Source organism: Passer montanus, unplaced genomic scaffold, assembly GCF_014805655.1.
Source record: "Passer montanus isolate IOZ18808 unplaced genomic scaffold, ASM1480565v1 scaffold1, whole genome shotgun sequence".
In the NCBI taxonomy this organism is placed as follows: Eukaryota; Metazoa; Chordata; class Aves; order Passeriformes; family Passeridae; genus Passer; species Passer montanus.
The window spans coordinates 9,266,101-9,282,585 of record NW_024356504.1 but is presented as its reverse complement, the minus strand read 5'-3'; the positions used below and the strand labels follow the sequence as shown (position 1 = coordinate 9,282,585).

Below are 16,485 nucleotides of genomic sequence, written 5' to 3'. Positions count from 1 at the left end.
TCATAGTGGAAGTTCATGTTCCCTGAACAGCAAGGACTGCAGTTATTAGCCAGTCTTTTCTCTTTTCTGGTATATTTCTGTTCAAACTTTGTTTTATCAAATATTCTTCCACTAGATGAAATAGATTCTTACACTTTGTGGAGTTGTTTTTAGAGGTGTGTAAATGCATAATACTAAAAAGACTGCATTCCATTTAGCCCTAATTAAATCTTGGGTTGTATAACTCTGCTTAAATCTTTGAAGGTATGAATTTAAATAAACGGGAGTTAAACGAGCACGTGGAGTTTGAATCACAGACATACTATGCTGCCTTTGCTGCTGAGCTGGAAGCCTGTGCACAGCCAATGTGGGGTCTGCTGTCACACTGCAAAGTTAGGGTAAGGCAAACATTTCCCTGTCATGAGTCTTGGTTTTATTCATGACTTATTCTAGAATTCTCAAACCTGAAAAAGCTGTCTTTTGTGTTTGAAAATACTTTGGTCTGGCTGTATTTTTTCTATTTAAATAACATAAAACTGCAGTCAACTCAGATTCTGTGCATAATGAGTGTAGAATTCATGCTTGTAAATAATTTGTTGTCTCCAATACTGGGACTACAAGTTCAGGGTGTGTGCAGTCATTTCATACGACTGTACATATGGAATAACTTCTAATCTAATGAAGAACTTGATAAATGTCTCTGAGTCATCCTGCCTTTGTTCAGTGGGAACAGAGATACATAAGTCATCCTAATGTGATTCTAATGTTGGCTGTGTCTGTGAATAGACACTTCATTATGATGGGAGATGGAGTTATTCATGGATTTTTGTGCTTCTATCAATTTGAGGTGAAAACTCTTGGGTTCTGATGTCAAATGGTCTCCAAACTAGAGCGAAGACTTGTTGCTTTTTGCTAGACTGTAAATTATATTAAGTTACGGCAAAAATAGAATCCATTAGCTTTTAGGAATACTTAACATATGAAAAAATACTTTTTATTGTTTTTCTGTGAAATAAATACTTGTATTTGAAATTAGCTTATTAAGATAATTATGTGTCAGTGAGACAGTACAGACTGGATTGAACTGCACACTGAGAAACTGCGCAAGCAGTCCATGTGATTTTAGAATAGTTTGAATCACACAGTTGTAAAAGTCTTTCTGTGATGTAAATTACACTGATACATTGTGAATTTGTTGATTTATAAGTCTATATTGGTTTTTGAAAACGGAATTACAGCTTCTGGCTGTTTGAAATGTTCCTTTCATTTTTGCTTAGGGATGGGATGTTCTTTTATTTAAGGCCATGCTCCTCCACCAGTTGTCTTGTCAGTCATGTCTTCAGCCACGTGAACCTTTGGGTCATTATCAGTAAATCTGAAAATGTTAAAGAAATTTCCTAGCTTAGTTGTTGTACTTAGTGAAACCTGGTGGGTTGGAAGCTCATGTCTCACAGGATAGGGAAAGCCAGCAGAGCCAGTACTTCATAGAGTGTGGAGCAACAGGATGGGAGCATGGCTGTTGTGTGAAAAGGCACCTGACTGAAATAGTTGCCACTTGCACAACTTTTGGCTGGCCTGAGCACTGCTGCCTTTTGCATGAGAAGTGTGTCATTGGATATCCTGAGAGTGTGAGGCAAGTCTGGACTCTGTGTTTAGGGGGAAGTGAAGATTAAAGGGAAAATCTGTTAAGAACAGAGGCTTTGTAAGTTCTGCTGGTCACAGAACAATTTGGTTTAGCTTCTTTTCTGCTTTTTTGTCTTGCACATGACTGCTCCTCTCCTGGAAGGCAATGTACAGCTCTAGTCCTGAAACATGATTTAACCTGAAATATAGTGTAGTTTTCTGGCATTGTTACACAGCTATATCATACAATCATGACAAGGTTTGCTTACCATTGAAATCTATGCAGTACTGTGGTATCATATCATTTAGGGTGTCTTGCGTTAGCCAGCCGTAAGGACCTTTTAAGTAGATAGAGCTTGTAGGCCATTAGCTATTCTTTTTGGTTACATAGAAAGACTTTCTTTTATGCTTACAGCTCTAAATTATGGCTAAAAGTAAATGGATAAATTAAACAACAGTAGGCACTGGGACCACCTAGATAGTGAGTCCAATGAGGAGCGGCTGAGGGAACTGGGGTTGTTTAGCCTAGAGAAGAGAAGGCTCAGGGGTGACCTTATCATTCTCTATAACTCCTTGTAAGGACGGTGTAGCCAGGTGCAAGTTTGCCTCTTCTCACAGGTAACCAGCAACAGGACAAGAGAAAATGATATCAAGCTGCAGCAAGAAGAGGTTCAGGTTGGGCAATAGCAAGAATTTCTTAGTGGAAAGAGTGGTTAAGCATTGGAGTGGCTATCCAGGAGTAGTGGAGTGGAGTCCCAATCCCTGAAAGTGTTCAAGAAACAACTGGACCTGGCACTTGGTACTGTGCTTTAGTTGACAACGTATTGTTCAGTCAATGATCTTGGAGGTCTTTTCCAACTTCAGTGTTTCTGTGTACTGTAAAAATATTCTTGAAATAATTGTATTTACTTGTAGTAGGAAAACAATGGCACTTAAAACTGTTTTGGCTCATAAGAGTGTGCTGGTTTCTCTTAACTGCAGGAAACACAAGAATACACACGCAATGTTGTCAGATACTGCCTTGAAGCACTTCAAGACTGGTTTGATGCTATCAACTTTGTAGATGAGGTAAATATCCTTAGTGAATTTAAGCAAAGCACTGTGAAAATCTGGTTAAATTTAAAAGGTGATACACGTCCTACACCCAGCCCCCTCTCCTTAATTTAAGTGACTATTCAAGCTAGTGATCAAAAAAGGATTGCCTTGCTGAAATTAGAGTTTGTACTTAATACTTACAATGTTATGTCCTAGGACCCTTTTTCTTCTGTAGTCTTAGTGATTTAGATTTGCTGGTGCAAGCTTAAGCTGTGAGTTTTAAAGCAGTATTATGGATACACTACTGTTGTGCTGTATGAAGAGCCAAAAGAAGTAGGGGCAAAACAGAAGTCTTCTTCTGCTTTGGCAATTGGGGAGCAGCTTTACCACTTGGCAAGCAATATTTAGTCAACTCAGAGTGCCATTAGCTTCTGGAGACTCAGTAAGAGAGAAACTCCCTGTCTGAGGTTTCGGAAACTTATGAATAATCAGAAAGACAGGGGAATGAAGTACTGCTCTGTTAGTGGAGGGTAAGTCTGTCAAATGAAGACGTATAAGATATATAGGTGGTTGTGCCAAAGATACTTGTATGTTTGTTTTTTTCAATATATTATATTAAATACCTTTATTTTACTTTCAGCCAGCACCTAACCAAGTTACTTTTCATTTGCCACTGCACCGTTACTTTGCCATGTTTTTAAGTAAGGTAAGCACATGTTGTAGTTTCACAGAAGATGGAAATTCCCTGTTGAATGTAATTATTCAACACAGCATATGCTTGCTTTTGTTTCTAGGCTGTTAAATGTCAAGAACTAGATCTGGACACTATCCTGCCAGATCAGGAGATGCTGATGAAACTAATGATTCACCCACTTCAGATTCAGGTATGGGCAGAATTTTAACTTAACAATAGGAAGTATGTGTTAACTGTGGAATATAAAAATAAGCCATATATGACAATAATAACTACAATATACCAAGTAGTTAGGGTAACATCTTTTTTTTCCCTTCCTATTTGCAAAATTAAAAATGTGGCATTAGTTATACTCTGAGAAGCACATAATAATAGTATTCACTATAGCTCTTTGAATATGGTAGGATGGAGCAATCCTCTGAAAACACAAAATTGTAATGTGAACAGAATGGAGTGCAGGTTGACAAGAAACTTAAATCTGGAAGTTTTGTATTTTAAATTGAGAGTGAGTTCCAGAATGGATGCACAACACTTTATTTGCAAATTTGGACTTAATTGTGCATAAGTGGCAGTGAGTAGTATTTGTAATCACCGCTTTTAGATTTAATCTCTTTTTAGCCTTAATTTTTGGTTCATTTTGGTACCACAATACCTTCATTTTGAGTTAGTTTCAAGATTTTAAGGAATACCTACATGTATGAATGATGTCATTTGTCTTTGATTACTTTTGTTTGAAATATACTCTCATATGTGTGGCATCTGATTCATAAACTTGCAGTGGTTCTTTCTATCTCTTACTCTCCAGAAGTAAATTAGTATAAAAAAGTCTATGAAGTTGTACTATGTATGCATGTATATGTGTGATAGTGAATAAAATGACTTTTGGTACCACAATACCTTCATTTTGAGTTAGTTTCAAGATTTTAAGGAATACCTACATGTATGAATGATGTCATTTGTCTTTGATTACTTTTGTTTGAAATATACTCTCATATGTGTGGCATCTGATTCATAAACTTGCAGTGGTTCTTTCTATCTCTTACTCTCCAGAAGTAAATTAGTATAAAAAAGTCTATGAAGTTGTACTATGTATGCATGTATATGTGTAATGATAGTGAATAAAATGATGAGAGGGCTGGGGCACCTCTGACAGACTGAGAGATTTGGAGTTGTTCACTCTGGAGAAGAGAAGGCTCCTGGGAAACATTAGAGTAGCCTTCTAGAGACAAGGGCCTACCAGAGAGCTGGGGGCAAACTTTTTAGTGGGGCCTGTTGCAATAGAACAAGGTTAGTGGGTTTAAAATGAAGTAGGGTTGATTTAGATTACCTGTAGTACTTTTTTTGCTATGAGGGTGGTACAACACTGAAGCAGGTTGTGCATGGAAGTGGTAGATGCCCCATCCCTGGGAGCATCCCAGGTTAGATTGAATGGGACTCTAAACAACCTGACCTAGTAGAAGATACCTCTGATCATTGTAGGGGGATTGGACTAGATGACCTTTAAACGTCCCTTCCCACAAAAACTATTCTATGACTCTCCAAGAAAGCCCCAGAGTGACATGTAGTCTTACAGTGACATGTAGTGACAGGACCAGGGGCAATGGCTTTAAGCTGAAAGAGAGTAGTTTAGATGAGATATCACAAAGACATTCTTTGCTGTGAAGGTGGTGAGACACTGGAACAGGTTGCCCAGAAAAGTCAAGGATACTCCATTCCTGGAAGTGCTCAAGACTGGGGTGCATAGGGCTTTACACAGCCTGGCTTTAAGCACTTGGAAAGTGTCCTTGCCCATGGCATAAGGGTTGGAAATCTTTAAGGTCCCTTCCAATTCAAACCATTCTGTGATTTCTATTTTTCTGTGATAATATACTGATGATCTGGTAACACTGAGCTGAGTAGCTGAACATCCCTGAAATGTTTATAATTTTTTTGTTCCCTGAACAGGCAAGTCTTTCTGAGATTCACAGCAATATGTGGGTTAGAAATGGTCTACAAATTAAAGGACAGGCCATGACTTACGTGCAGTCTCATTTCTGCAATTCAATGATTGATCCTGACATTTATCTGCTGCAAGTAAGTTATGTTTTCTGAGAAGCCAAACCAGTATTATTTATCTACAAACTATTGAATAGAATTAATTTAATAAAATCAATGTACTCTCTTTCTACAGGTCTGTGCCTCTAGACTGGACCCAGATTATTTTATTTCATCTGTTTTTGAAAGGTAGGACTAAAAGATGAATGCTCTTGTTCAATGTTGTGCTAACTTATAGTGTGTAATACAAAAATTGCATATCTGATACATATCTTCAGTGGTACAACCCTCCTTAGACAAAATTAACACCTAAGGACTCTACTGAAAGAGGTATCTCTTGATTTTAAACAGCATTGACTTTTGATTTACAGGGCAGTAGTGAAGATACGTGTTTCTGAACATCTTTAGGGTTTTTTAAAGTTTCATACGTGTACATATGCTAGGATATTCTGTCCTGCAAAAGTAGTAAGAGACACGGAATGTTTACTTTTCTGGAAAAAAAAAAATCAGGATTTGAACACCAATTGATATGCATTAGTTTTTATATGTTGATAAATCAAAGGTGTTTTCATGTGGAGAGAATATCACTATAGCACATTCCATCAATAGTTAAATAAAAATTGAAATTTATAAAGATGAGGGTTTTCATGTATGTTTGTTTGTACTTTGGGTTTTCATTTGGGCTTTTGTATTTCATTTTAGGTTGTTGTGAGTGCAATCCTGAGTTTATCACTATATTTCACATTGGTGCTTAATGTTGGAGAATGCTTAATTGTTGTTTCTGACTTTCCTGTTTGCTATGTAGATTTAAAGTGGTAGATCTGTTAACGATGGCTTCACAGCATCAAAATACAGTTCTGGACTCAGAGCATGAAAGGTCCATGCTGGAAGGAGCCTTAACATTTTTGGTCCTTTTGTTAAGTCTTCGTTTACATTTAGGTAAGAGTCACTACTTCAAGAATATCTGTATGTAAATAACATTATTACACCTTCATTTATATTCAGTACTTAGTTGGTGCCTTAAAGCTGTTTAACCATATAATAACTTAAACATTCAATAGTCAGTTTCATCTTGACCAGTTACTGAATTTTAGTTTCATCTTTGAATTTCAATTTCATTTTTGCCAGTTACTGAATTTTAATCCCTAATGAAGTAGAAATAGATATAATATATAAAATGGAGAAAAATGGCTTTAATGGAAGTGGGTGATTTGTGTAAGTGATGACATCAAGATTCTGTATCTTTTCTAGAAAGACAGCAATTTGAGTTTATACTGGTATTTTCTGATTGCGATTGTGCCTTTCATAATATTTGCACACTCCCCCTTTTTTTCCCCTCTGTATTTTTATGGCGTCATTACTTAATATTAATTTGTATCATGTTTGACATGCTTTTAATGTCAAATGAAAACTGAATGTGTGTCTTAGAATTGTGCTGTTTTAACAGCTTTTTACATTTCATTGTTCTAGGAATGACAGATGATGAGATCCTCAGAGCAGAGATGGTAGCCCAGCTGTGTATGAATGACAGGACACACAGTTCATTATTGGATCTCATATCCTTGGAATACATGCACTAATGAGCCTGAATGACACGTGTCTGGATAGTAGTGAGACTTGAACAACATGTTTTTAGGTTACGTAATTAAAAAAAACTGTGTGAAGGTGTGTTTGTATATACTTACTATATTTTTATGTATATATATACACACACAGTATATAGTGTATATAGTTACTAGCAAAGGCTCCAATTTTGATTTTTCTTACAATAAATACAGTACTTTTTAATAGTTTAAATTAGTTTTGATACAAAATGCTGTACTGGTCTTTAGAAGTCTTTTAGGTATGAGGTAAAACGTGTTTTCCAATGACGTAGAGAGTTTAGCAAATCATCACATTTGTGTGGATTTGAGCCTTTGATTTTTGGTAAGTTCATGCCAATATGAAAAGAAGGCAGTCTACCTTACATGGACTTGTGCTGTCAGTAGCTGAAAGTGCAAATAGTAGCAATCCTGCATGTTGCATTGACATTAGAGTGAAGTGCATGCGTTATGGGGAGAGAAGAGCAAACGAAGTCCTTTTGCACAGGCATAGGGTTCATGTACCTGGACAACTGACTATAAATATGAAGGTTTTCCTGCTGTCACTCTTGTGTGTAGGTAAAATTAAATACTTGTTGTGGTTGCATACAAGAGCTTGCAATCCAGGCATGGGCAGTGAGCAAAAATATTAGGAATGTAAAGACGGGAAAGGATGAGATTGAGACTAACAAACGCATAATAAGAATTATTATTATAATATGCTCTAGTAACTCAGTCAAGTATGTAAAATAAGTGATTACTTAAAGCAATTCACTTAGGTGAATGACTTAATTATGTAAAATAAGTGAATAATTTATATAAGCAATCACTCATCACTGAGCAGAAGTTTACTTATTTCTGAGTGCTGCTTGTGTTTTAGGGTAACGTTAGTAGGTCAGTTAAGTATTGCTACCAAAAATGAGAACTGTGGAATCCAAGATTCAGAATTATTTATTGTGTTTATGGATCCTGAACAGTTTGCTTGCTTTTTCTGCACTTGGATGTAAATGCAAAATATTCTCCCTATGAAGAGAGACAAAGTGTAAGTAAAGACAATCACTTGTCTTTATATACACTACCGGCAGTGGGTTCTGATTCTTATTAAGTTCTAACAGCTTGAGCCAAATATGTAGCAAGTCTTACTTAAAAAAGTTTAACCTCCTAACTGGGAGGCTTAGATTCTCTTCAGTAACAGTTACTGTTCCTAGCAGCTGGAGCATACAGACCTCTTGTGGTAAGCACAGAGCACTGCTGAGATCTGGTCTGAAATGACTGATGGAAAATATCGAGAGGGGAGGGAAATTGTGTGTCCTGCAACTAAATTAACTTTGGTTTCCTTATCGTAAGCATTACATTCCAGAAAATCCTAATCCTAAAAGTGGCATTATTCCAGGAAGCTTAAGCTTTGAATCAGTCCTGTCAGCAGTTGCTGACTTTAAAGCCCCTGTTTTTGAGCCTGGAGGTTCCATGCAACAAGGAATGTACACACCTAAAGGTATGGTAATCAGTATTCTCTTGCAACATAGTCATTGTTAAGATGTCTAACCAGAGTTTGTTTGGTTGTGTTGTAGTGGGCTATTTTCCTTAAAAAACCCAAAAAACAAACCCAACCTCCTGGTGTTGAAAACTGCCCCCCATCCTCCCCACAAAAAAGCCAAACCTACCACAGCCACCAAAACGTCACAAAACTTGACTTTTTCATTATTGCCCATTGCTGATATTTAAGAGCATTGCTAAAGAAAATCAGTAGTCTTAAATAAATTGATTTTGATCTAGAATGAAAATGAGCTTCTCATACTAATCAGGTACCTTGAGAAAGCAAAAGAAAATATAGAAATGAAAAATTATCTTATTTGTATTTTATTGATCTGCATACTTTATTATTAGTATGATTTAAATAAATGTGGTGTATATTTAGTAGAGTTTAGAGCTGTTTGCACTAGTGAAATGTCAAAGATACTTTCTTTGAACTTCTCCACCTTTTGACTATTAAAGATACCATGATACATAATTCTTCATTTTATGTTGCCTAGCTGTATTAGTATCCTGTAACAGTTTTTGCTGTCAGTAGTGAGGGCCTAAAAAAAAATTCAGGCTAGATTTACTACAGAATATTGTTCTGTAATTCTACAGTGCATACAGTGCAAAAATGACAAGTTTCTTTCCCCGACCAGCTTGTCATCTAAATTGGACTCAACACAGCATTGGTATATCAAAGAGAGAAATAATTTAAGAACTCAGTGTTCCATTACTGTGTCATGTCACTAAGCAGATAAGCCTGTAGAAATGTGAAATGCTCCATGTGCTCTGGTTGTGCTTCAGGCTAATGGCAAAGCTGAAGAGACATTAACTCCTTCCTCCCCCACATACCTCCCTTGAGAACTGGGAAGGTTAGAGCCTGGCAGTTTTGAAACCATTTGGTTTCATGGATTTTTTTGGGAGGGCGTGGTGGTTAATGTAGCTATTGTAATAACTTGTAATTGTTTGCCAGTTTTTGTACTGGTAGATTGAAGTGTCAATAATGCTCTTTTATACAAATTAACAACTAATGAAATAATTTTGCAAAACCAGAGTTTTGGAAATTGATTCATCTTGGTTCTTTGATGTGTAATTAGGCAGCTTAACACCCATGTATCTAAAATAACTTAATTTTAATGTTACATAAACTACATTTCCTTATGTCCTGTTCAGTTTCTGGAGCTCATTACATGCTGGTCATTTTCATAACACAGTGTGAAGGAAAAAAGAGATGGATTATGCTGTTTTTAATTATAGCACTTCATATTTAGGAAATCTAATGCTAGATTACAGTGTTTGGAGTTTTTTGTATATAGTTTGGTTGGATTTTTTTTAACTTAGTTTACCTCTGGAATAAATAGTTTACCTGTCTTAAGTATCTCTCCTATAGCATTGAATAATGAAGTGATTTATGACACTATACAGATTACCTTTTTCTTAAAGTAATAAAAGCTGAAAAATCTTCTGCAGGAATAAAAGCCAGCATGGCTTTCTTTACTCTCTTAAGTGTTCATGTTCCCTGTAAGTTTATATAGGTTCTCAAACTCTTTGCTTTTAAGAATTGTAGTTTGTGGTCTGTCATAGTTAAAGCAAGTCATGATCAGATCAATTCCCTTTAATCCTCTAATCCCTTGTTTCCCTAAATTTGAGGGGGTGGAATCTGCTTTATGTTCACAGATCCCTAGATTTTGCTTCCATTAACCATCATTTAAAAAAACAAAATCAACCCAAACCAACTTCCAGAGCCAGCTTCTTTCTACACACTGTAGATTTGTGTGCTGAAGATGAGCTGTATGTGCATTTCCAATATTCACTGTATGGCTCACTCAGTCCTTTTTTCTCATTAAGCATTAGCAGCCCAAACAAGCTTGGTGTGTGTTTCAGACTGCAATACTAAATTCTGTTCAGAAAAAATGTGCATTTCCTTCACAAGCTAAACTTGATTGTATTTAATACATAATGGGAACTAGGTGTTCTCCCTCAGCAGTCTGTGAGGATGTGTGCAGAACTGTTAGCAGGGGTTAATATATAGAGGATAGATGACTGGGTGTGAGTATAGACACTTGTCTTCCTGCCTGGAGAAAATTAATCTCAGAAGTGTGGTAAAGCAGCTTATTTCTGCCTGTGGAAGCTTGGAAGAATGTTGTAAGCACTTGTGTTACGATACACCTGCTGGTGGAGCTAAAATTCTGTATCCACTGGGTTTCTTCCTCGTTCTGGGGTCATTGAATCTTGCCTTCATTTTTTTGTGTTATGAGAGCTTAACACTTAAAACAATTCATAGAATTAATGTCTTCATTTGGCTTTAGATTGGAACTTAGTTTTGTTTTTTATTAACTTGTAAGTAGAAAAAAAAAGGCTATCAAATGGGATATTTTTATAGACTGTTTAGACTTTTCTGTTTGTCATTGCTCTGGACAGCCACTCTGGATGTTACTTTAGAGCTACTAAATTAAATGGATTTAACTAAGATTTTAATGCTGAAATAATGCATAATACTATGCATTAGTATAAAACAAAGGCATATTTGTAAAGGATTGATCACACATATCATTTGATACAAAGTTTGACCATTTTTGATACTGAACAAGAAATTGTGTTGTTGCAGCAGTTTTGTTCACTACACTTAATGGTAAAATATCATCCACCTGCTAACAACTCCCTAGCCTTTACCTCCTACTTTCAAGAGACTTGTGCTTATCATGTACGAAGTGAAAAATAATGCAAGCCTTTCTCACATGTACTTGGAAATGAGAAAGAGCAAAACAAGATGCATACAGAAATGATATTTTGGGGGTTGCTTAATAGAGTGTTATTTTTTAATTTTTGAAACCAATCAAAATTTTGCAAAAAATATTTTTCTAGTTTGATAAGAGTGGTAATTATTGCCATAGAAAGTATTATTAGTAAGAATTATTATAAATTGCTGTAGTTTGCCAGGAAAAATTATATAATAGAATTGACATAATTAAAGCTAGTTAAGGAGAGAATCTAAAATAAGTGGTAAGGTCTTTAAAGAGAATGTTAACATGTAATTGCTTTTAAACAACAGCTGAAGTTTGGGATAAGGAATTTGACCCTGTCATGGTAATACTTCGAACAGTTTACCGCAGAGATGTGCAGTCTGCAATGGACAGATACACAGCATTGTAAGTTGGATCATTTTTACAAATGCAACATCATACTCTTGCTCATTCCACAACGATTTTTTTGTTTTCACTGCCTGGTAATGCTAATCACTTTATCAGTGTTTTCAAGCCCCAGATTTGTTCTTGAGTAAATAGTCTATAAAATTACATGCAGTATCAGAGTTTTTGTTGTCTTAGTCTGTTACTCTTACATAAATGTTTAAAAATACACCACAGGTCACAGACAAAGTAGTGAATGTCATCACAGATAAAATACTTAACCAAATACATTGTTTAAAAATCATTTACAACTTACTTGAAGTAGTCTTATCTATTTTTATTTAGTTTACTCTTAGGTACACAAAGCAAAGTTTATCTATAGCAATGGCAGGTTTCTGCATTATTGCAGAGTTTATCAGTGATTTCAACATTTAACATTTGTTTCAACAGCTTGAAGCAAAGTGGCAAATTCCCTGGAAACCCATGGCCTCCTTACAAGAAGAGAACACCACTACACCCAAGTTACAGAGGTCTCATAAAACTTTTGCACTGTAAAACTCTGCACATTGTGCTCTTCACACTTCTTTACAAGGTACAGGCATGATTTGCATTAAGTGCATTGGCTCACTTCCACATTTTCTGCAGAAGTTCTTAGAAGCATGATTCTTTAAAGTTTATTTGGAGTAATCGGGTTCCATTTTTATAATATTTTTGGTTTTGATTTTATTTTTCAAGTCTAGTACAAGTTTTTTCCTACCACTTTGATTATTCATGAATGATTGCTTCATATACACATGCACTAAGTCAGTACCCAAGTGGCTGAAAGATCCTGTTCTACTTTGAGGAACTGTATTAACCATCAGAGTTGCCATTCACATTGTTCTTCCGTGGTGGTTTCAGGGAGCACAGTGGCAAGAGTGGTGTTCCTCTGGCTCCTGTTGCAGAGTTTTAAGGCATCAGCAGTGACTGTTAAAAGTACACAACTTTAATGGCTTTAAACCCTCAGTGTCAAATAAGTCTCATAACTGCAGTTGTTTCTAACATCATTTCCCAAATACATTCTGGCTCTTGATAATGTTATAACAACTGTTTTTCAGGGTTAATTGGTGCCTTTAAGTTATGTTTGGTTTTATCTTTGATAGTTTGCTGAGAGAAGCACATCCTTTTTGAAGAGTCCATTCATCAGAAAATGGACCTTGAATCTGTACTTAGAAAGTGTTTTCAAAGCAGTGTGCTGCAGAAGCAGATGAGGAACTGTAAAAATTGCTTTGAGTAGCTTTTTTCCTGGGCAGACTTTTGTGCTCATCAAAGGTCTCCCAGTTTACCTAAAACTCATATTCTGTTTCACTGTTAAATTTAATTTTAAATTTCTTTAATTTTTATTTAATTTGTTGAATAGAAAATATCTGTTGTACTGCAGGAAGGCTTGTGAAGGAAAGGAGAGCTTGGGACTACATAGAAGATCAAATAATGTTTTGACATGGAATAAAAATGGAGACTATAGGGAAGGAATGCATAATCTTTTACTGTCTTGCTTGGGTGTCTTTGGCCACTTTTTCTCATAATGCATTAAGAACCTTCAAGGGCTTAAATCTTGAGAATATTAGCCATTACTGGGTTGCTGTTTTAGCTGGAATACTGAATACTTTCCCACCAGATTTATGGATGGTGGAAAATACATAGTGGTTGGTTTTGTAGGTCGGCTTAAATAATGCCCGCTCTCTTTGTGAAATTTTGCCAATTCATTACAGCCTTTACTATATCTCTTGGCTTTTATGGAAGAGAAGTAAACTATATTTGGTGATGTTACTTTTCAGAAGTATTGGTCAGTATGACTTTTGATTCCAACTGCTACAATTACACGTGCTCTTCCTATTAACAGAATACTAATACTAAGTCCTCTTTTAAATTAAATAACCTCTTATCATCTCAGATTTGTTGATTAAATCAGCTCCTCAGTCACTTCTTAGAAAAACTATTGTAAAACAATATTATTTTTAAGAACTTTGTCTCTCTGATGTTTCTAATGGCTTTATCTACTTAGAAAATTCATCCATTCAAAACCAAGTCATATTTAAAACTTTACTAGGCTACACTCTAAAAATACTAATTTGTATAGTAGCCTGTCTACAATGAAATTTTAAATGTATTTTCTCACCCACTTTTTTGGTAACTTTAAACGTATTTTGGTAATTTTAAACGTATTTTTCTCACCCACTTTTTTGGTAACTTGCATTTTTTTGCCATTTTCTTTCCTTTAGTTCAGACTATTCTCAAGAGAGAAGTTGTCCTGGATTTAGCTTTAGCAGTACTGGTTCTTCCTCTCAATGCATTGAAAGCTGTGTTAGAAGAAAGATATGGGCATTTATTAATTTAAAGATAAGATCGTTCATTATTTGTAGCTAAAAAAGATTATGTGAAGGTGGTTATGAACTAAATTGATGTTAACCTTTGTGGTACTCCCAGTTAACCAGCATCACTGACAGGACTAGGACCTCGTGAGGCCTTTGGTGATTGATCACATGAAAAGGGGAGGGAAGGCTGAGGAACAGTTTTTTGCATGTAATTGGCAGCAGTGGTGTCTGTGCAGCTGTACCTGTCACTCTGGTGTTAAAGTAAATTGCAGCTTGAACTAGTAATAGCTTTAAGGTACAAATATGTTTGACTGGAAAGACATAAAATCAAATTTTGCTTTTGTGGTGATGCTCAAAGGCTAGGTTTTTTCTAAATCTCAAAATAATTTTTAATCAAATTTAAAACAAAAAAAAATCCACAAGAACTGAAGAGTCCAAAATATATTATCCAAAACACCTCTTCTTAAATTTAAAAGTACTGAAGCCTTAATCTTCTATGATGTGTCTCTTTTCCTACCTAGATATTAATGGATCATCAGAACTTATCAGAGCATGTGCTTTGCATGGTTTTATATTTGATTGAGCTGGGGTTGGAAAATTCTCCTGAACAAGAATCAGATGAAGAGGTAAGAATAAATGCCATCATTTTCTTAAAAATACAAAGTTATTTTTTAATGATTCAGTATTCTTTAAAATTAGGTTTTACCATAGTAGTTAGAATAAAGCATCTTTATTAACTTATATGGGGAACAACTAATAAAAACATCCTGTTGTGGGGAAGACTATGGTATCTTGTTATGTTTTTCAGCAGTTTCTGTATATGTCTGACAACACAGATTGATTAGATCTTTACCACTGTGTAAATTAGTACTACAAATTGTGCAAAAAAATTAAATCATTAAGTCTATAAATCTCTAAATTTTCACCTGAAACTCTTATCACAGAACATTTTATTGCTACAGATCTGTATCTTCAAAAATCTGTGAATAAGTCAGAATTTTAATTCTACTTTTAATGATATTTGAATATAAAGAGCCATTATTTTTGTGATTCCAGATTCTCTTTTATTACCATAGTTTTTTATCTGATCAGCCCTGTTTTTGACTAAGAATTTGCCACATTTTTTCCCAGAGATTTTCTTCTGTATAGTTGTGATTTTTTTATATTGTACACATGAAGATTCCTTTCTAGAGTTCCTTTTACTTCTGCCAGCTAGCACCAATGGCTGCATTTGATTATATTCAAATAAAATACTTAGACCTATGTATTTATTATCCCTGTGGTCCTCATGGGACTCACATCAATTATCAAAATGTTTAAAAGGTATATTAGCTTTGTTGAAGTATATAATGTTCAACATGCTGTTCCTATCTCATGGAGATATTATGGCCTCTGTAATACAGTTACAAAAGCAGCACCAATTATTTAATGTGAGAAATTTAATAAGAGAAAGTATATCACCATTTTCTTCATTGTTTTAGGAATCTGCAGGTGGACAAGAGCGTTGCCATGATAGTTGGTTTCCAGGTAGTAATTTGGTTTCTAACATGCGTCACTTCATTAACTATGTCCGAGTGAGAGTACCAGAAACTGCTCCTGAGGTGAAGAGAGAACCACCTGCAAGTACAAGTTCTGATGGTTTAGCTTCATCACAAGTAAGTAGATACAAATACCAGATTCTCTAGCTTAGTTTAAGTCACTGCCTTTGTTGGCATTTTTGTTAGTTTTTTTTACTGTTTTTATTAATTCTTAGGATATTTTTTCCTTCAGTTATTTTTCCTATATCTACTGATAGCAGAAATAGAAGTTATTTCCAATGATGCCTCCTTCCAAATGATGTATTTAATGACTTTTTTTGTCCTCAATCTACCAGAGTTCAAGGCGGAAGAGCCTCCAGAGAGAGGTAGATCTGTGTGCAGTTTGTTCTCCTAAGCAATTAACTAGCAACATGCTTTAATTGTGCTCACCTTAACGTTCAGTGGAACCTTCTAATTTTCCTGAATTTCCTTTTAATTCATCTTGCAAGGGCTCGTGCTTTTTTCATGTTCTGGATGGTAATCCTAGGTGGTAGACTTTTAAGCAATAAAACGCCTTTACATTTTTAATATGTATTTGGAAATAAAAACTTCCTATCAAACATAGAATGCCATTGATACCTTACTGCTTGAGCTTTGTGTTTAGGCCTGTTTGATCTTGCCGAGATACTACTAACATTGAATAATGTAGAATAGTCTTAGCTTTCTTGAGTCTAGGTAAGTTTAACCTTATATTGAAAGTGTTTTTGAAGTGATTAATAGTAATTTGTTGTTGTGGTTGTGAAAACAAAGGAATATGTAAATGGTGGGATCCTGAAAGATTTATAGCCAGTAGATGATACGATCTCTGTGTCAGTGTTGCTTTTGTATCTATTGTATGCAGCACTTCAGATTACTGTGTGCCAAATGTAGCAAAATACACTATATAGTTCTTTTGCATGTTAATGTCAGAAAAATAGACAAAACCTAAAGTAGGGAGATGGCATGCAATAGATTAAAACATAA

General features: G+C 35.3%; 1 protein-coding gene across 6 annotated transcripts in view; it reads left to right on the top strand.

The window, feature by feature from the left end:
* UBR3 (ubiquitin protein ligase E3 component n-recognin 3) overlaps positions 1-16,485 on the top strand; it is a 104,374-nt gene that overhangs the window by 31,410 nt on the left and 56,479 nt on the right. For 4 of the 6 annotated variants that reach the window (XM_039703198.1, XM_039703117.1, XM_039703443.1 and 1 more), the window contains 14 exons: positions 244-377; positions 2,584-2,670; positions 3,278-3,343; positions 3,432-3,521; positions 5,276-5,404; positions 5,502-5,554; positions 6,171-6,304; positions 6,836-6,921; positions 8,299-8,440; positions 11,516-11,612; positions 12,042-12,183; positions 14,467-14,571; positions 15,427-15,600; positions 15,819-15,848. In XM_039703198.1, the coding sequence (XP_039559132.1) occupies positions 244-377; positions 2,584-2,670; positions 3,278-3,343; positions 3,432-3,521; positions 5,276-5,404; positions 5,502-5,554; positions 6,171-6,304; positions 6,836-6,921; positions 8,299-8,440; positions 11,516-11,612; positions 12,042-12,183; positions 14,467-14,571; positions 15,427-15,600; positions 15,819-15,848 (1,469 nt within the window). The remainder of the gene's footprint in view (positions 1-243; positions 378-2,583; positions 2,671-3,277; positions 3,344-3,431; positions 3,522-5,275; positions 5,405-5,501; positions 5,555-6,170; positions 6,305-6,835; positions 6,922-8,298; positions 8,441-11,515; positions 11,613-12,041; positions 12,184-14,466; positions 14,572-15,426; positions 15,601-15,818; positions 15,849-16,485) is intronic. The other 2 variants (XM_039703355.1, XM_039703283.1) reach the window with 1 other exon arrangement.